Here is a 19,403-nt window from a genome sequence, read left to right as displayed (position 1 = left end):
TGATAGGACAGCCCATCTCTTTGTTGCTGGTGGCCGCTGATGATGTGGTGGCTGTTGTGGGGCATTTATGTCAACAAAACAAGCAGTTCTACTTCTTTCAGGGAGTTACCTGTTGTTACTGAAGATCTGCAGTTGTCATTTCCTGTCTGCAAAAGTCACTAGCAATCGGAAGATTATACAACAAAGTCCCAGTTCTGGAAAAGTAAGAATGGTTGTACTGAGATGAATTACGACTGGAAAAATTTGGGGGGTTTTACCCACTAATTCAAGGACTTGAGTTAACAGGCAGTGAGGAAAGCAATGAATGCTGCTGTGACACTCTTCCTTTTTATATGAATAAGGTTTTTTGAAGCTAATACACTGTATTTAATTCCAGATATTCTGTTTCAACTTGATATTTAATAAGCTTTGTAATCTAGTATACGTCTGTCTTTGTTTTATTGTACCCCTTCTTGACTTTGCTTTCCACCCCCTTCCCTGCCCATATAACTCCCCAGATCTCTCTTCTGCTCACTTCAGCTTTGTTCACAGCTGCATCTTCATCCTGTCCTGGAGGCCAGGCAAATGGCCAGCATGCGTCTGTGTCCTTTTCCTCTGGGGAGGCTTGAAGCACACTTCTGTTAAGATTGCGGACTAGAGTTGAGGTCTTGCTAATAATCAGTTCCCAGACTCTTCCTGTATTTTAGAGCAGTCCTCCTTGTGGTCTGGGCAGAAGGTAGCGGGTGAGCTTCTGGTAGACTCAGAATAACAGATGTGTTAGATCAACTGTGTGGATGAACCAAACCCAACCATACCCAACCATAGCTCTGACCCAACAAAGCACTGTAGCTCAAATAATTTCGGTAACATCACTGCAATCACTGATACACTTTATATTGAACCTGTATGGTAGTCTTCATACTGCCTGCAGGATGTGTGTAACCATCCAGTTCTCTTCAAAGCCTCAGAGCAAGCAATGCAGAGAAATGCAATCTTCCCAGGCTGCTTTTCTGAGTTGTACCACCCCTCCTAGAAAATACAGCAGTTGCAAACCAGATGTACTAAACCGGATGATTAGCAGCACACGGTTATCAGCCCAACAAGTCTTCACTGAAGTTTTTCCTTCTTGGTAAACAAAATACACAGGGTGATGTAATAGGGGGAAAATACAGACTGGAAAAAGGGAATGTGCGAGTGCCATTTTGTACCTCAGCGGTACAAAGATTGTGAGCTAAATTATCCAGCTAGAGTGAATCGTGTCAAAGGAAAGGTGTATCTTCAGCAGACTAACTCAAATATCAAGGCTTATGCAATACTTAAGCCGCACTTAAGCCCTATTTGGCAATCTGCCTGTGGTACACAGGTCTTGTGCAGGGCATCAGAACAGGAATGGAACAGTTCATGCAGACAGGAATAGAAACAACAGTTACTAGATGATACTGAGAAAGCTACAGATAAGCTGCATAGAACACATGGAAAGGACAAAGCAACATAATAGGAAATACCAACATCTTAAAAAAAAACCCAAACAAACAAACAAAAAGGAACTATTAAACAAAAATAAAAATAGGAATGGACTAAAACTGAAACAAAAATTTGGGTCTCTTCAGCATCACCCATGAGCCAAAAAGATTAAAGAAATAGTATGAACAAAGATCAAAAAGCTGGCAAAAATTAATACAAACAGCTGGTAATTGGTTGTTGTGGTTTACCCCCAGCTGGCAACTAAGCACCCTGCAGCCGCTTGCTCACTTACCCCCCACCCAGTGGGATGGGGGAAAGAATCAGGGAAAAAAAAGTAAAACTAGTGGGTTGAGATAAGAACAGTTTAATAGAACAGAAAGGAAGGAAATAGTAACAACAACAATAATAAAATGACAACAATAAAAGGATTGGAATATACAAAGCAAGTGATGCACAATGCAGTTGCTCACCACTCCCCAACCAATGCCCAGTTAGTTCCCAAGCAGCAATCTGCACCCCCTCCAGCCAACTCCCCCCAGTTTATATACTGGGCATGATGTCACATGGTATGCAACACCTCTTCGGCCAGTTTGGGTCAGCTGCCCTGGCTGTGTCCCCTCCCAGCTTCTTGTGCCCCTCCAGCCTTCTTGCTGGCTGGGCATGAGAGGCTGAAAAATCCTTGACTTAGTCTCAACACCACTGAGCAACAACTGAAAACATCAGTGTGTTACCAACATTCTTCTCATACTAAAGCCAAAACATAACACTATACCAGCTACTAGGAAGAGAATTAACTCTATCCCAGCCGAAACCAGGACATTGGTTGAGCGATAGATTCTAGCTATTCATTTTGCATCTTTTTTTGGCTAGTAATGAATGAACGGTTCCTGTTGTACCCACATGACTATATCCACAGGCCCCATCAGCACCCTCTTATCTTCAAAGTGTGAAACTGAATTTCAGCCCAACCAGCCAGCAAAGGCCCTACCAAGTAAAGCTGACTCTCTAATAACAAGGGGTTTTATTGAGACCAGTCTGAAACATTTGACAGGGACCGTAGGGTCTCCCGGTCTTGGCTGGGGAGTGACCTGTAAAAAAGCCAAAAGTTTTTGTGGCTGAGCATGTCTCCACGTGAAAAAGGACTCGAGAAGAAACACCTCCTCCTGGAAAGAGCGTAGAGATGGATTGTGTTTACTCTACGTTGCCATCTTGTAAACAGAATCCTGCCTTTCTTCTGAGGTGTCTGGAAGACAACAAATATACCCGATTAAAAAACGCGCGATGCCCGCAACTCCTTCAGGGGATTTTCTGGTTCTGCACTAAATGCGCTTCCCCAGTTTGCACAATTTGCTTTTAAAGCAAACCAGGCCGAGCCGCCCCCTGCGCTCACAGCGGGGCATTGCTGCCGCCACGGACAGCGACACCCCCACGGCTCCACGGCGGCGATCCCCCAGGGCTCTGTGGGGTGCACGGCCCGGCCCCCCCCCGGCCCCCCGCCACCCGCCGGGCCTCTCACTCGGCCGCGCCGCATCCAGGCGCCTCCTTCCCCGCGCCCGTCGTCGCAGCCCGGCGCCTGAGGGGGAGAAAGCGACGTCGCTCACCGTTCGGCGCCCCTGATAAGCACTCGCACGGGCAGACCGGGAACTGACCTTCGAGACACACATGCCGGCAACTGACTTTAAAGACACATAAGCCGGCACCCGACCCTCGAGACACACGTGCCGGCAACTGACTTTAAAGACACATAAGCCGGCACCCGATCCTCGAGACACACACGCCGGCAACTGACTTTAAAGACACATAAGCCGGCACCCGACCCTCGAGACACACATGCCGGCAACTAACCTTAAAGACTCATATGCCGGCACCCCCCTGGGCACTGACGCGCCTCGCCAGCACTCCCCGCCCTCCCGAGGCCGCGCATGCGCGGACACGCCCGTCCTTTCCGCGCGGCGGGCGGAGCGGGCCGTTGCCCGCCCGTCGCCGGCCGGCCGCGCGTGCGCGGGGCTCGCCGCCCTGAGGGAGCCGCTGGCCTCGGCGGTTGCCGCCGCTACTACTGCTGCTGCTGCTGCTGCTGCTGCTGCCGCCGCCGCCGCCGGCGGCGGGGGAGCGAGCCCCTGCCCTCCGGCTCCCGGCCCGCCCGCGGTTCGCTCCGCAGCAGCCGGCCCGGCCCGAGGCCGCTGCCGGGGGCTCCGATCCCCCGTCCCTGCCCGGGGCCCGACGCAGCCCGCCGGGCGCCTCCCGCCGTCGCTCCCCTGAGGCGGGACCGTGCCCGCGGCCGCGTCCCTGCCGCGGGATGAAGAGGATCTTCGGGTTCGCGAGGAAGAAGAAAGGGCAGCCGCCGTCCGGCAGCGCCTCCCTGCCCTGCCCCGCCGGTGCCTACGAGCTCCGGCAGAAGGACCTGGGCAAGCTGCACCGTGCGGCTGCCAGCGGCGACCTGGCCCAGGTGCGGCAGGGGCTGAAGAAATACGGCGTCGACGGGCGGGACAAGGCGGAGCGGTAAGGGCGGGAGCAGCGCCGGGCGGGCGCTGAGGCGGGGTGGGGGGTCCCCTCCCCGGCGGTGCCGCTGCGGCCCCCGGCAGCCCAGCGGCGCTGGGGGCGAACGGCCGCGTCGCTGCGAGGAGCGGGAGGGCTGGCTCCGCAGCCGAGCCCAGCCCTCGGCCGGGTGTGGGAATCGGGCTTGTGCTGCCAGAACCCCTTGAATTCGGCCTGGCATCCGAGTGCCGCCTTACCCTCTTTGCCCCGGCCTCCTCGGTGCCCTCGTCGCCGGAGTCCTGTTTCCTTGCCGGGGGGGCGCAGGCAGGAGTGGAAGGGAGCTGGCAGCAGCCCGGCAAAGGTGGGTTGCAGAAGGAGCCTCGCAGCTCCCTTCTCCAGCCGCGCGTTGAAGTCGAAGCTTCGTTGTGTCCTCCAAGGAGTGGAAGAGTTGACGTCATTGGAAATAGAAGCGAAGAATAGGCGATGTGGGAAGTAACGGCTAAAATGCCATTGTTCGCGTGAATATCTCAGTTCTGCTCCTCAGCATCTCCAAAAGCAAAATCCTGCGCCAAGGGCGTGGCAAGTAGCACCCCTACAGGCTCCTTCCAAAAAGCGGGTCCTGTAGCCCATAGGACTTCCTTGGAACCGCATCATTTAGGAGCAGGCAGCTTTTCGGAGGTGGTCTAGCAAAGCCTTCAGCCTTGCTGAAAGAGATGGGCAAAGCTCAGCACAGGGTTGGGAGCACTGTAGGTACGATGCCAGCTAATCATGAATCCTGGGTCAAAGCTAATCGCTACGAGAGATTTACCATGTCAGCTGCCTGTCAGAGTGAACTCTAGAGCTTTTCATTGCTTGGCTTGTAGCTGCTGGGTTGTCGGCTCCAGCGCCATTGGAAGCGAGTGCTGCCAACCTGCTGTTTCCCTGTGGTCTCGCAGTGGGGTGGTTTTGCCGCTGCTCAGGCATCAGCAGTTCTCTTCTGCCCCATGGGTGATCAGCATAGGATTGCAGCAGCAGCGGGAGGAACAGAGTCTGGGCAGGATCCCGAAGGCTGGGTGGCAGAACAGCTTTGGTGTTACTAGAGGCCTCTTGCAGGGACAGGCAGCTGTGAACACTCCGATGTTCTCTGCCAGCCTGTTCCCTGAAGTGGGTCTTCTGTGGAGCTTGGCAGGCCTTGCTCTAAGCAGAGCCATCTCCTTTCCTGTTGGCAGACTGAGAGGCTTGGCTGAGGAGGGCAGCAACGAGTCCACAGGTTTTCTGAAGGCTTTTCTTCTTTGCAAAGCTGATAGTGACTTCTTCAGGTTTGTCGTGTTTCCTAGTGCTTGGTAGTAGCATAGCAGCTATTAGATGATCGTGGACTCCTTCATAACCAGTCCTGCTTAGCTTTCAGGTAATCTCAGTCGGTCATTTCTTCAGAGATGAAGGGTCCCGCATGCTTATAAGGGAATTTCTCAAAAAGTGGTGGTAGCTGCTCTTGAGGGACCTTCTGTTGATGCTTCAGTCAGTTCCCTGTCTGTAGCAAGACATTACAAGTTCTTTGAAGTTTTGTGTGTTTTTCTTGTCCTCATCCTTGTTGCCGTGGAGGAGGCTCATCAGCTGCCGGGTAACAAGCAGTATGTGCATTACAAATTGCTGTGTTTCTGTATCACGTGCCACTGCATTTCTGTACCTCTCCCTTTCTGTTCCCACCTAGCCAGGGAGCTGTTGTGCTCCTGTCTCTCAGCAAGGTACCAAAACAATTGCAAGGTTAGTTGAGCTTTCCCAAATACAGAGGAGGACCTACCCACAGTGATGTGGTTCAAAACTAGTGCTGGCGTTCCCCTCGGTTCTTGAGGAACCGCAGGATTTTTGTTGCATCACCTTCAAGGGAGGAGGGTCCTGGCTGTTTTCTAGCTTGTCTCCTGCTCTGTTGGGACAGGTGTCCTGCAGAGCAGCAGGCGTTTTGCCTTCTGCACAGAGTGAAGCTTGTGCTGCTTTGTGCCTGTGCTTTAGGGGGAAACACGTGCAAGGACTTTCTGAGTGATTGTGTCTTTGGGGACAAGTAGGCTGGTTAATTGACATCAGACCTAAGATGTTGTGTGGTTTGAAGGATCTGTTTTCTTTCTGGGAAGGCTTTAACTTGAAGAAAAAAGTTTCATTTTCTTATGCTGGTCATGTATTGTGGAAACACAGTATTCCCTCCTTGGAGAGGACTTACTCTGTGGTAAGCTTTTTATGGCTGTGATAGTTACATGCGTCAGGAAGGTCAAATGTTACTTTCCTGTAGTCAGGATTGCAGTGTTCTGCTGCCTAGTTTGCTGTGTGTTACCAGAGGCATGTTGGTGCGTGTTCTTGTTTTTGCTGCAGTAGTAAGCAAGCTAGAGAAAAAGCAGAAATTCTCAAAGTGCAGGGAAACGCTAATATTCTTGCTATAAAACCCACCTCCTACATCTCTGATATACTTCTGGCACATGAATGATCATCGAAGAACTAGAGGTTTACTTGCCATAGTCCTCAGATTCCCAAGCTTCGGTCTCTGTTGCTGTGCCACGTGTGTAGTCCTGTTGGAGGCAGTGACCAATGCCTGGGCATAGGCATCTCTTTGTGCAGATTCAGTTCTACAGTGAAGGAAATGTCACCTTACTAAGCAGACGCTGTGGAGGGTTTTTGCTAGCCAGCCTCAGGCATTTGATGTGCAACTGCTGTTACTAGTAATGGAATGAGAAATCTTTTCTGAAGCTTGCTTTTTGGAAAGTGAAACTTGTGGTCATATCCATTTATCACAGCCTGAAATGATTTATTTGGTTGTCTGTCTGTGCTGATTTAATTTTTAGGACACCTCTGCATCTTGCTTCTGCAAACGGCCACGTGGATGTCGTTACATATCTAGTAGAAAACAAGTGTAAGCTAAATCTTTTTGACAATGATAACAGATCGCCACTGATGAAGGTATGTGGAATATGTTATGTTCTTGTAAGTGGGGCTTATTGATTAGGCACTAAATGATGTATCTTGCAGGATTCTTTACGTAGACCTGTGTAGAAACATGCATATCGTGATAGGCGTGGAAGAGGCATATGTTAGCTAATCTTCAAAGGTGCTCTTATTTTCCAGCATTGGGAAGCTTGGGGAATTGTAACGCAGTGAAATGTAAATGCTGGAAGTTTTTCCTTTTTTTGTGTGTTGTTCCCAGGCAGTACAGTGCCAGCAAGAAAAATGTGTGGCTGTTCTGCTACAGCATGGTGCTGACCCAAATCTGGCAGATGCTGACGGCAACACTGCTCTTCACCTTGCTGTCATATCTCCTAATATATCTGTAGCAGGGCTGTTACTTGAGCATAATGCCAATATTGATGCCCAGAATAAGGTAAATTTTTATATTTGTTAAGCAAGTTCTTCCAAAAAGTTGCATTACTATTTCTCTTGAAGGGTTTTGTGACTTTGATTTTTTTAACTTCATTTATCTGTCCTTTCAGGAGGGATGTACCCCGCTTATTCTTGCTGTCTCTGAACATCGTGAAGAGATAGTAGAGTTTCTCCTCAAAAAAGGAGCTGACGTGCATGCTCGAGATCAATGTGAAAGGTGAGGGGTTTGTCAAAACTCCACATGGATCTCTAGTATTCCTTAGGGTGGATTGATGAGAGGCATGGGAATGAGGGCTGAAAAAAAGCAGGGAGCCACACAGAAGGAGCTATTTCAGTGTGACTTGTGAAAGCAAGTCTGCATTGGCTGCTGTCATACCTCAGCTGATGCTTTCTCCATTGAGGATTGCAAGAAGGCATTGTCTGGGATGGCCCTTCTGGCAGGAGACGTGCCATTAGGTCAGCAGCATTGCCTCAATTTGAAAAACCATCTCCTGCGTAGCAACGTAGTTTGCATGTTAAGTGTTGTCAATGTGGAAGCTTAGCTTGAAGATTGAACGCTTAATTGTTTTGAATCCCTCTCCCGTTTTACTGTTGCTCTTAATACTTAATGAAAATTGCTTTTTTGGTTGTTCATTTTAAAGTAATGGGGAAAACACCGTTTTTGAGAGCAAATAGGAATAAAAATAATTACAGTGTCTGTGTAAAATGATCTGTTTTGTATCGTGTTTTGGATGTTTCAGAACCCCACTTATGACTGCTGCTTCTGGTGGGGAGCTTAATTTGATAAAAGTTCTTCTTCAGTATGGTGCTGATGTTTCCCATAAGGACACTAACGGATGGACAGCTGAGGATTATGCTGTTATTCATGGATATTCTAGGTAAATTTTTAACTTTATCGTTAGAATAGGTTGTCAGTTATCAGTGCGGCTTTTGAACATTTTTGGTAACAGCACCAAGGTTTAATGGTGTGTTGAGACCTGTCTTGAAGCTGTGCTCAGTGACATCTCCTGATATGTATCATTGCTGCGTCTAGTGTTAATTTGGAAGTTGAGGAAAATTTCTACCCAGAATTCTCTGTTAGATTTCAAGTTTTGTAAACTCTTTAAAGTGCCTGTACCCTGCAGTTATCCAGAGGTGGAACTTGGCAAACTGAAATGCATGTAACCCCTCTCCCCAGACCAGCACCATTGTCCTTACTGACTTCCACTACAGTGACCAGGAACTACCAGCCTTTTGTTTCGGAGGAGGTCTAACTGATACCCCTTTTCTTAAAATCTTAAGCGGTTTTACTCCTCTTATGCATCGCTTTGTACCTGTGGGTGTTCCTTCTCTAACATGGTTCTGTGTGCTTAAAAGCTAGGCTGAAAAAAATGTGCCAAGCAGGAGTTGTTAACTTTGTAGGTATGAATATGCATCTCTAGAGTGAACACGACTGTAGTGAATATTGAGGTATGTGATAGTCATGGAATAAGTTCTGTGTGTACTACCCTTAGCAAATGCATATGAGTATACGAATTCATATGGCTATGAGTATGTGTAGGATGGGTAATAAGTGGCTGTTAACTGTTCTCTGAAATGGTATGTGCAAGTATGTGGTTATTTTTACCAAATATATTTCCTCTCTTTCTCTATATAGTCTCAGTAAACAACTGGCAGAATATGCAGACTGGGAAAACACAGGAGAAGCTTCTGCAGGTGGTGCACAAGGCATCATGGTACCTAGCACTCCTCACCGGGTAGGAGCTGCTGGCTTTGCGTTGGGTGCACCTGCTGTGGACAGAGGAGGTAGGATCCTTAACCATGGAGGAGCTCATAAGGAAAATCATTATGGCCTTTTTTTTTAGGTGGCTTGTATTGTTAGCACTTACTGTGTTCACCATTGACTTTAGTGGAGGCATCAGATGGAGTAGCACAAGAAGTTTGTGAATGCGCTTATTTGTTGCTAGCTGGAGGTGCTTCTTGTCAGGCTGTGAAGGCAGTCGTTATTTGTGTAACGCTACATGTCCCCTTATAGGGTTGTTGCCTTCTGCCTGTCCGATTGCCCATCTATATAGGTTTTCCTAGAGAGAGAGAGAGAGAGAAGGGGGATAGGGGAGGAGCTAGGTGAGAGTGTTTTTGTTTTTCAGGTGTGTACTTTTTAGCTATAGATGGCCATTCAGATTGTGAAAATCCAATTGCAAAAGCAGTAGGTTCATTCTGAGTAGTTGTTCATATTTCTGTAGTTGGGTAGCAACAGATGAGTTAGCAGGAAGATACGTCTTGTTGATTTCCACTGATTTTGTGCGTCTTTGTTTTAATATTAATAGTTTCACCTGCACTAAGCTCCTTTTAGTGAGTAATCTTATTTCTCAGCATCAGTTACCATTGTTTCCGTGTAGGTGCTGTAGAGACATATTGAGGAAAAATTGTCTTGGAAAAGTAACTTTGTTAGCAGCAACAATGCAGTGTCTGTGTATACTGTGTCGTCTTGGACATAGTTTGATTTACAATAAAAATAATGCTTTTCTTCCACTTTCAGTACTTTTATGAAATAAGCTTTAAAAAAAATCCGTATTACCTTGTGATCCAGAAAAACAATTGCCTTGTGATCAAAAAACTAACTCCTTCAGTGATTTTTTTCTTTTTTTTTTTTAAATCCAGTCTATGCTTCTGCGCTCACAGAGCCCTAGAGGAATCTTGGAAAATTAATATTTTAATCTAAATGAAATTGTTTGTCTTGTACTTTACATCTCAGGCCCTACGGTGGGGAGTTTTATTCTTTCTGGTTTTTTGAGGGTGTTTTATCAGAACTATGTGGCAAATGGGCAGTAGACAGTGTTCAAACACAGTTCATTACTCCTTTTTTAAATATGTCAAGAAATAGGAGCAAAACATGGGATATTTTTCCTCATTGACTTTTCCCAGACATAGGAATTTAATTTAGAGCCAATCTTTGTTCCTTTGACGTGGGAACAGTTGCTTTGGTCTAGTCGGAGATTTGTAAAGTTCTTGATAGATTGAAGGAAGATTTTTTTTTTTTTCTTTTTTTGTTTGTTTGGAGAGGGCTTGGTACAGGTAGTTTAATCAGCATAATGTTGCTTTCACCCAAACAGCGCTCTCCGTTACGGCCTCCTGTGCGTGTAGATAATTGCTGTGGTACCACATTGTAATGGCTGACAGGCCTTGGTTATTTTAAAATATGCGGCTTGCAAAATAATACTGTTGTGTGATTCCAAAACTGACATACTCTCAGTGAAGTATGGGTTCTTGAACCAAATAATTTGCCCCATCCCTTGAAAATTATAGTACTACTAATATAAGTCCCCAATATAATGGGAAATCTTTATTTCTTCTCTACATTTGCAGAGGCATAGTAAGTGTGAAGAGAATATTACGTGGGTTAAGGACTTTGGAGGAGAAAGAGTATGCTCTGTTCTCAGTCTATTTCTAGTAGGGCTTGTGTTTCTTCTGAGTAGTATGAGCCTTTTTCTCCTTGTGCTCAGTCTCTTAAAAGATGACCCCAGTGTGTTAAGCGAGAGAGATTAGTAGCAGATAGGGAGCATTTACTGGCATTAACTCTGCAGTCTCTGGCTTGCACCCACAAAGCACAGGTCCTGCATCACGAGAGTCGCTTTGATATGCTGCAGTAACAGGCTTTGAAGCCTCTGTTAGAGGAGAAGCTGGGATGATCTTGAGCAACCAGAGAAACACCCACTTCAGAATTCTTTTCTTTTGCTGTTCTGTACTATTTTTCTGGGGTCTTCAATGTTGTCCTTATTCCTTTTGCTGCTTTTGCACTTGTTGAACATTCTTCAAAGTATTCTCCTCTAACGAGCAAGTCAGCATATTTAAGGAGTTGGCTCATGCTTATTTGAATGTTTACTTTTTGTCAGAACCTGAATCTCTTCATTAATCATGGGCAGGTTTGCAAAAACCTCCAAATGAATGGCTTCCAGCCCTAGCATACTGAATGACAGACTTTTTAGATTTGAAGTTGGAATTTCTTTGGCAAAAAATAATAATAATTATGCAATTGTTCTAAAGGCAAGGATTCAGATTTCTAGTATGTCTGCAGTGGCAGCTTTTTTTAACTGCTGCACTGCATATTAGTGTATTGTTCCTTCAGTGTTTCCCTGAGTCCCTACCGAAGCTGTTGGTTTTTTTTATCGTAGAGCTCTTGAAAAGAATTGAGTGCTTTGGTGTGCTTTATATCTCCTGAGGTCAGGAGAAGTTGTCCTGTATCACCTTTTAAGAAAACTGAGAAACGGACAAGGGATGAGAAACCATCTTGAGGTCCTTTCTTAACCCTTTAGGTGTATGTTTTTGATAGGAGTCCTTTTGCCACATCCATTCCACGAATTTGCAGTAAAATCAGTATAAGCAGGACTCCCTTCCTTCCACTCCGAGACAAATGTTATGGCCTTGTCACGAAGAAATTTGGTGTCGGGTAGCTGCAATAACAGAACCACACCATTCGTTGACTTAAAATATAAAACTTTATTAAGTAGGATGGGTAGAGCAGGTGGATAGTGATTTATATTCTAAAACTTCTCTTCCATAGCACACAGATGTGCATACACACACAAACACACATGCACGACGCTCATACCAGTCAACGTGCCCGTTTTGGTCCAGTTGTGGCCTGCCTTATAGCCCTGGGGGAACAGGGTATTCATTCTGAGTGCTTGTCGTGTCTGCATTCTGGCTGGTGGCATAACTTCTGTATCCGAACAGTTCAGCATGGTCAAATCAGTGTAAGCAGAATTCTCCTATCTTCAAACTGAGGTAGGAGGGGCCTCCGTTTGCATTAGGCACCAACTGACACAACTATTAAGGTGAGCTGCTTTAAGGCAACAGGTTTCTGGGTTGCTTTTTTAGTGAGGGATAACAAACATGCTAAAACTGTAACTTGAGATGAGTGAGTGTAAATAACGTAATGGCTCAAAGTTGCATGGTGGTGTGAGTACTGAGAACCAAGATTTCCTTCAAAATTTCTGGATAGTGTATCTCCAAAGTTTAGTTGTTGGCACCTAAGGATTTTGGGGATGCTTAGAGGGAGGGATTTTAAGTGTGCTGTATGTATGAAGTGCTCTACAAATATGAAGGAATTGCATTTGCAGTCTGTTAGACAAGGACCAGTCAAGTTGAGGGAAATCTAAAGTTGGCAGTAGAGTAAATTTCTGATAATCTGTTTCAGTCTTGCAAAATATTGGAATATGGGTATTTTACGTGGAGCAAGTAAATTAAGTTACACTGACACTGTCCCTTGACAGGAGAGTTCTGTAGATCGTGATTGGTTTTGTTTCTAGCACTTATAACCATAGAGTAGGCTGATAGTCACAGTACATTTTCCCGTTGCTATAGCTTTGTTGATGTACTGCTTATGTTTTGCAAATTTCTGGGGATTCAGATTTATTCTGATGTCATTGTTTCATCTGTCCTTTCCATGCCTTTTCGTAAATGGATATAGGAATGCAACAATCTCCTAACCAGACATCAAGAACAGGAAAATCAAGGAAAGGTATTCTATACAGTAGCATTTCAAATATGAAACATGTTGTACAATATACAAATATTAATACTTCTATGATGTTTATTATCCTGGAGGTCCCTATTTTGATGGATTTGGTTTTATAAATTAGATTTGAGAGCAGGCTTTAGGTGCTTTTTATTTGTTTGCATGTTTTGCATGGGTCCTTTATTATTGAATTGAGTGTTTGCTTTGTGTCATTAGTGATAGTAAATAATTTTTTTTTTTTTAAATATGCTCTTCTGTTACTCCAAAATGGAAATGGACTTCAACTGAAGTGGAAGCAAGCAATCCTCAGAGACTGCTTTTCTAGATCTCATTTCTATGGTAGGGCATCAAGGTCCATCTGAAAGCCAGCTCATGAACTTTCTCTCTTGCCTTCTAAAGGACAATGTGATCTGGTTTTGATCATTGCTTAAAGTTACTATGCATTGAAAGCAAAAGTTCAGATAACTTACTCAGCTGGTTTGACTAATTATAACTATACTAATTGAAAATATAACTGAAGTCACCTGTCAAGAGTTTATAATGGATTGCTCCACCCTGTCCACTCAATTCTGAGAGACAGATTTTTATTCCATTTGGGAGGTTAGTAGGTAGCTTAGACTGCTGGTACTAAGTGAGTTAACAGAAAACTGTGGTATGTGGAACTAATTATTATTTTTAAATATTATGTGTTTGTAAGAGGAAACATTAAAAATCAGAGACTGTGTTGGTATTTTGACTGTTTTAGCTTGTCCTCCCACTGGAAGTTTCAGCCTCTAGGTTTTGTCTACATGACATGTCTACACTGAACACGTACGCTGTATTTCATTGTCTGAAAGCCCTGTTCAGGTCAGGAGATGTCCTCATCAAAGTTCCCACATAAACCCTGTCTTTAGGACAAAATTTCCACGCTCATTTGTGGTTGACTGGTAGTAGAGGAGATGTCTTCAGGCATGGTATGCCTTTGTTTTCTTTTCCTTTTAAGACCTTGGTTTGGTTGTGATCATGTGAGTTTGTGGAAGGTTACCAGCCTCCCGTTCATAAGCAACTTCATTTTGTTATGATAGTTAACAAGAATTAGTTATCAAGAACTTGAGGAACACTGAAATAGCTACTGTGTGGAGATTATATTGTTTGTTTTTTCCCTCCTGTACTGGGAATTGAAGACCCCTTTTATTTCATCGTGGTTGTTGATAGTTGAGAGGTTTTAGCACTCTTCAGGCTGGATTCCTAGAGTTCAGATTTCTTTAGTACATCGGTGATGTGCTAGAGTGCGCTCTCATCGAGTTTGCAAGTGGCCCCAAATTGGGGGAATCAGTAGATATGCTTCAGGGCAATGCTGCCATTCAGAGGGGCCTTGAAAAGCTGGGTAAGTGGACTGTCAGGCCTGTCTTAGGAAATTCAGCAAGGGCAAATGCCAAGTCCTGCACATGGAGAGGAGCAGCCACTTGCTACAAAACATGCTGGGACTGCCTGGCTGGAGAGCTGCTTTGCTGAGAAGGCCCAGAGGGTCTTGGCAGAGAATGAGCTGAGCAGGAGCCAGCAGGGTGCCCTGGCAACTGAGAAGGTCAACGGTGTCCTTGGCTGTATTAAAAGCAGCATAGCCAAAAGATTGAGGAAAGTGATTGTCCGCTCCTACTTGGCACTCACTGGATTGTGTCCAGCTCCCTGGCTATAATTTTGAGCCCTCAGTGCAAGAGAGATTGGTGTTTCAACAGTGAGCAAGTTCAGTGGAGGGCCATCAGACTCGTCAGAGGCAGGAGTAGTTGCCCTTTGAGGAGAGGCTGAGGAAACAGGGCTTGTTCTGCCTAGAGAAGAGGCGACTTGGAAGAGGACCTAGCAGCAGCTTCCAGTACATCTGAGAAGACAAAGCCGGGTGCTTCCCAGGGCTGCCTGACAGGAGGCGGAGGTACAAGAGGCATAAATGGAAACAAGAGAGTTTCTAATTGGGTGTGAGGAGCTTTACCATGATAAGGACAGTAGAACAAAGAGGTTGTATAGTCTCCCTCCTTGGAGGTGTTCAAGACCGAACTGGATAAAGCCCTAAGCAACCTTATCTGACCTCATAGCTGAGCCTGCTTTGAGGAGGCAGTTGGCTAAGAGACTTCCCGATGTCCCTTCTGACCTGATTTATCCTATGATCCTGTGTGCAAGTTGCCTTCATAACACTGATGAATACTTGGAGTGTAGTATAGAATGCCCTGATTATGCCCCTTTTGTCTGTTGAATACCCTTTTTGGTGCAGTATAGAGAACTGCTGGTGATTATTCTACCTGGGGAAAAGCTTTAGATCTTGATTATGCTTTTTGATTTTCTTTACCTTTTCAGAATAATCTGTAATTAGGTAGAGCAGCAGATAGTGTAGTATACAGCATAATGTTATATGCATAATGTTACAGAAAACAGTAAAATCTCTGCATGTGATGTGTACTCGTGTGTAATATGAGTACTTAGGAGGTTCATTTACTTACTGTCTTGCTAAGCCACCACCAGTTTAACTGTTTGCGAACATAGCTTATTCATGCTATGCTATTGGTTTTTTTAGTTCAGAGATGTTTGTTAATCTTCTGGGTGTAAGAGTCCGAAGGAGATCCAAGTCTGGTCTTTTTTGTTTTCTTTTTTTTTTTAATTCAGTATGGCTCAAAAAAGCAGTTGTTTTGGAAATGCATTCATTCATGCTGTCTTGTGTTGAACTGACTACCCAAAGTTTCATTCTGTTATGACCTGTAGAGTTGTCCATGTTAAGTGTTTATATGTACTGGTTAATTTTTAGCATGCCAAATCTAATTTCAACATGTCAATTAATGTTTGAACAGCAATAGATGACTTTTCCCAAGGAGACTCAATAAGGTGAGACTTTAAAAATACCTAACACTTACCTGAGGAATGATTTGAGAGACGCAGTACTCATTTTGCTTTGCTTTTTAAGAAGCTCTGAGAAAGAGGGGAGTGGTGACAGTTGGCATACTTCCGAGGAAGAAGAACTTGATTTCACCCCCAAGGTATGCTGCTTTTGCAGGAAGAATGTCCTGTAAAAATTAGTGATTTGAAGGCAAGTTTTCTCTGGGATTGAAAGAAACTGCAGTTCCAGCCAATATTGTTTTCTCCTTAGAAGCAGTCTCTGGCCTGCCGGCCTGCCTTCTGCTGTGAGTTTTTCCTAAAAGACCTGTAGCTGTGGCGGAGCATGCAGTAGATTTGTGGTTTGGGGCAAAAGAGCAATAGATGACGAGATAAACAGCTGCATTCTTTTATTTGTTCTTGTTCATTTGAGTCAGGCTTGCAGGCCCTAAAAGTTTATAAGTTACTATTATAACCTGTTCTGTTCTTCTCCAAACTTTGTTATTGTTTCCTGTAAATTTGGTGATAGAATCCTAACTGATAAAGAAAAAGGGCGTTTATTTATCAAGATCTACTGAAATCCTTCATCACCTAGTTCTCCTTTCCTCCTCGTCAGGTTCCTCAAGAGCGCTCAATGGATGAGTTACTCAAATGGGTCGTCTTTTTCTTCTATGAGATGGCATTCTGTGCTTGCATGTGATCTCACGCTGCATGTTTTCCCTTTTTTTTTTGTTGTTTTTTTTTTTTGAATGCTTGAGTAGTATTCTCTTTGACAGCTACAAGCTCTTGTGCCTACTGTTTTTACTAATGTTCTGAAGAATTATCAGCTTCTGCAGTGATGGCTGGAGCATCTATTCTGTTGCACTGGGATTCTGCAGTGACGAGGAACCTGAGTGTGATAGTTGAACCCGCTCTGTAATGCTGGAGATGCAAGCATGTTTAGTTTTAACATGATTTCATTTTCTTGCACTGATTTAAATAGAAATGATGCGGTTTTTTCTGGCATGATTTTGAAATTTAGGGATATTTTGGTAAGTGTACTTGCAGGGACTAATTTATGCATTAAGTCTAGGGATCTTAACAGTTACTCGTGTTGTGCACATTTGCAAGTAAGCATCCTGAAACTGCAATCTTAAAATATAGCTGAATTTTACTTAAGTATGACAGATATTAAAAACAGGTTTTTAGAACTGTTATGCATGTGAACATAGTTTTAGAAACAATTTGCAGAAGGGTGCCTGCACAGTGTTTTGGGGTAAAGTACTCACTGAATTGCATAGATGGGGAGTGTTTGTGTAGTTAGAAGTATAGGATGGAGCCAGCACCTGAGCACTACCAAAAGGACAGCCTGATTATATTTACTGTTCAAGATTTGATGTGAACAAAGGATTTGTTGTTGTTGCTGTTCAAAAAAAAAAAAATTTTTTTGCTAAAATAATTCTTTATTTACAGAAGCTGCAGAAGCCAAACTTGACACTGTTAATGAACGTTTCCCAGCAGTTCAAGAAAAACAGTAAGCTATTTGGAAAAGATTGTATGATATACTGATACATAACAGTAGACTTGCTCAGTAGTATTTTTATAATTTTTTTTTTTTTTTGCTATAGCAAGTGAGAAAAGTAGCATTTTGAAAACACAGCACTTAGTCATTTCAGAAAAGAATAAGTTGTATCATTAAAATGAAGATATTAATCCCCTCCTAAGCCTTTGTCCCTGGTCAAGTCCTTCGTCCATCCTGCCCATCCCTTACCTGGCTCCTTTTCCAGACATTCCCGGATGACTCCTCTCCTGTGCGTTAATCTGGTAACATGCCTATTGCTATTTACATAACCCCTTTTGTTCACATGCATTTTTCTTTTTCTTGTGCTTTAAGATGATGGCGATGGTTCTAGAATTGAAAGTCCTAAGTCACCAAAGAAAAGCCTCAAACAAAGAACCCCGTCAGATGCAAACCTGAACAAAGGAGAATGTGGAGAATTGTTGAGTCAAGATGTCTCAGATGCAAGCAACCTGGAGGAAGAAGAATTGGAGGAGGAGGAGGAGGAAGATGATGAAAATGAAGGAGATGATGATGAAGATTATGAGGAGGCAGAGGAAGAAGAGGAGGAGGACGAGGATCTTACACAAGATGAAAAGGAGGAGGAGGATCTGGAAGATGAAGAAACTCAGTCTAACGACATATTGGAGGAGGAGCAGGGGGCGAAAACAGAACCTAAAGGGGAAATCAGTCAGAAATTGGAGTATTTTAGTAACACCAAGTATGAAGGAGAAGCTTGGCGTGGAACTGGAGATGTCTGTGATGATGATGATAAAATAAGTAAAGAACTTGATGAAAAGGTGGAGGAATCTGTTGATACTCCTGTGTCTTTTATAGCTGGGTGTCATGAAGGGTCGCAAGAAGATGCAATTGCCATGTCTCCAAAGATAATGAATAATGAAGTATCTTGCAAGTCAGTACCAAAACAAGCTGTCTTTCAAAATCTAAATAATTTGCAAGATACACAAGAAAGCTGGAACAGGAAAAGCATGATACAGGAGAAGTTTCACAGAAATGCTGACTCCTGTCTTGCAGACTCTGAAACGACAGACTGGAAAAAAGAGATACCTCAGCCTCTCTCAGATAGTTGTGGTCTTAAGGAGAAAAAGTCAAGCTTCAGTGATGGCTTTGAAAGTGGTAATAATTCTTGGTCAGCAGCAAAAAACCCAAGGCTTGAAAGTCAAAGACCGAACCCTGTCATTCTTGAACGTGTGGGGGATGAAGATGCTGAAGAAGAGCAATCTGAAGAGGTAGATGATAAAGTCTGTGAAGCACTGAAACAAGGAAGTGAAAACTTGCACTTAAATAGGCGTGAAGAAAATTTAAGAGCAGCATTTCACTTAAGCACCAAAGTAAGTATATAGGGATGATTTAATCACAAGGATATTTTCTAAGGGTATTATAGGTAAGAAACAAATGGTAAACTGAATTTCTGTTAATACTTATTCTTCACATATATCTGTCTTTTGATCATCCTTTTTTTGAAATTAGAAAATGTCTTACTCCTAGCCAAAGCAGTTTCTTAGGTATAAGAATAATATCAGGCAGTATTTTCAATACTTTCTTCTGTTGGTTACAGTAGTTTTGCAGGAAAAAGAACAGGCAGTAGACTTTTTCTGGAATCAATTACATTTTTCTCAGTTGTCTGTACAGATTTTATCTGTGAAGAGTGACTGCCATTTAGTAAAATTGATGGTGTGGTGGCTGAAAGTGAGGAAACAAAAAGAAGTTTGCATAAGATTGAGAGCAGGAAGCTAGTGATTTCCCTTGGAGCAAAGGAGGGGAAAAGAAGGAATGTGTTCCAGAATGATGTAACTTAAATGAAGCTAGTTAGACTGACATTAGGAAGTGCTTCTCAGGGGCTTTGCAGAGCCAGGGGTGAGACTTAATGACATTAGGCATTGCTCTCTACTCATATAGATTGTCATGGAAAAACTGAAGGCCTTGTAAAGCAAAGCTCAACACAGTTTCCCTTTTGCCTTACACAAGAAAAGTATTTTTCAAGTTGTTGATGGATGGTGAAGAAGATGCTTGTTTCTGCTCTTTCCAGCTGTCTCGGTCAATTTCTTTTAGGCAGAATCACCTGAATGGGAAGAAGAGGAGGAGGAGCAGGAGAAGGAAGATACTGGTGAAGAGCTCCAAACTGCAGTTGTTGAGGGTGTGAAAAATTCTATTGGTAATGATGGCCATCAAGTCCACAGTGCTTCAAAAGACAACACTGGTGAGAGAAATTAGTTAGTAAATACCGATCCAGTTCTTCCTCTATGAATATTA

General features: G+C 44.0%; 1 protein-coding gene and 1 long non-coding RNA gene across 2 annotated transcripts in view; one reads left to right on the top strand and one right to left on the bottom strand.

Moving 5' to 3' along the window:
- Positions 1-2,452: 2,452 nt before the first annotated feature.
- Positions 2,453-3,139, bottom strand: LOC128142831 (uncharacterized). Its single transcript, XR_008235523.1, has 2 exons — positions 2,960-3,139; positions 2,453-2,686 (listed from the first exon to the last, which is right to left on the bottom strand). It is a non-coding gene; the product is annotated as an uncharacterized LOC128142831 (long non-coding RNA).
- Positions 3,140-3,507: 368 nt separating this feature from the next.
- LOC128142830 (ankyrin repeat domain-containing protein 26-like) overlaps positions 3,508-19,403 on the top strand; it is a 60,972-nt gene continuing 45,076 nt past the window's right edge. Inside the window, exons 1-12 of the mRNA XM_052789425.1 lie at positions 3,508-3,942; positions 6,729-6,843; positions 7,088-7,261; positions 7,371-7,477; positions 8,001-8,138; positions 8,897-9,045; positions 12,710-12,760; positions 15,571-15,604; positions 15,684-15,756; positions 17,045-17,105; positions 17,466-18,481; positions 19,203-19,350. Of these exons, the coding sequence (XP_052645385.1) occupies positions 3,740-3,942; positions 6,729-6,843; positions 7,088-7,261; positions 7,371-7,477; positions 8,001-8,138; positions 8,897-9,045; positions 12,710-12,760; positions 15,571-15,604; positions 15,684-15,756; positions 17,045-17,105; positions 17,466-18,481; positions 19,203-19,350 (2,269 nt within the window). The 5' untranslated portion in view covers positions 3,508-3,739. The remainder of the gene's footprint in view (positions 3,943-6,728; positions 6,844-7,087; positions 7,262-7,370; positions 7,478-8,000; positions 8,139-8,896; positions 9,046-12,709; positions 12,761-15,570; positions 15,605-15,683; positions 15,757-17,044; positions 17,106-17,465; positions 18,482-19,202; positions 19,351-19,403) is intronic.

The sequence above is a fragment of the Harpia harpyja genome, chromosome 6 (genome assembly GCF_026419915.1).
Source record: "Harpia harpyja isolate bHarHar1 chromosome 6, bHarHar1 primary haplotype, whole genome shotgun sequence".
Taxonomy (NCBI): domain Eukaryota; kingdom Metazoa; phylum Chordata; class Aves; order Accipitriformes; family Accipitridae; genus Harpia; species Harpia harpyja.
This window is presented reverse-complemented; position numbering and strand designations above follow the sequence as displayed.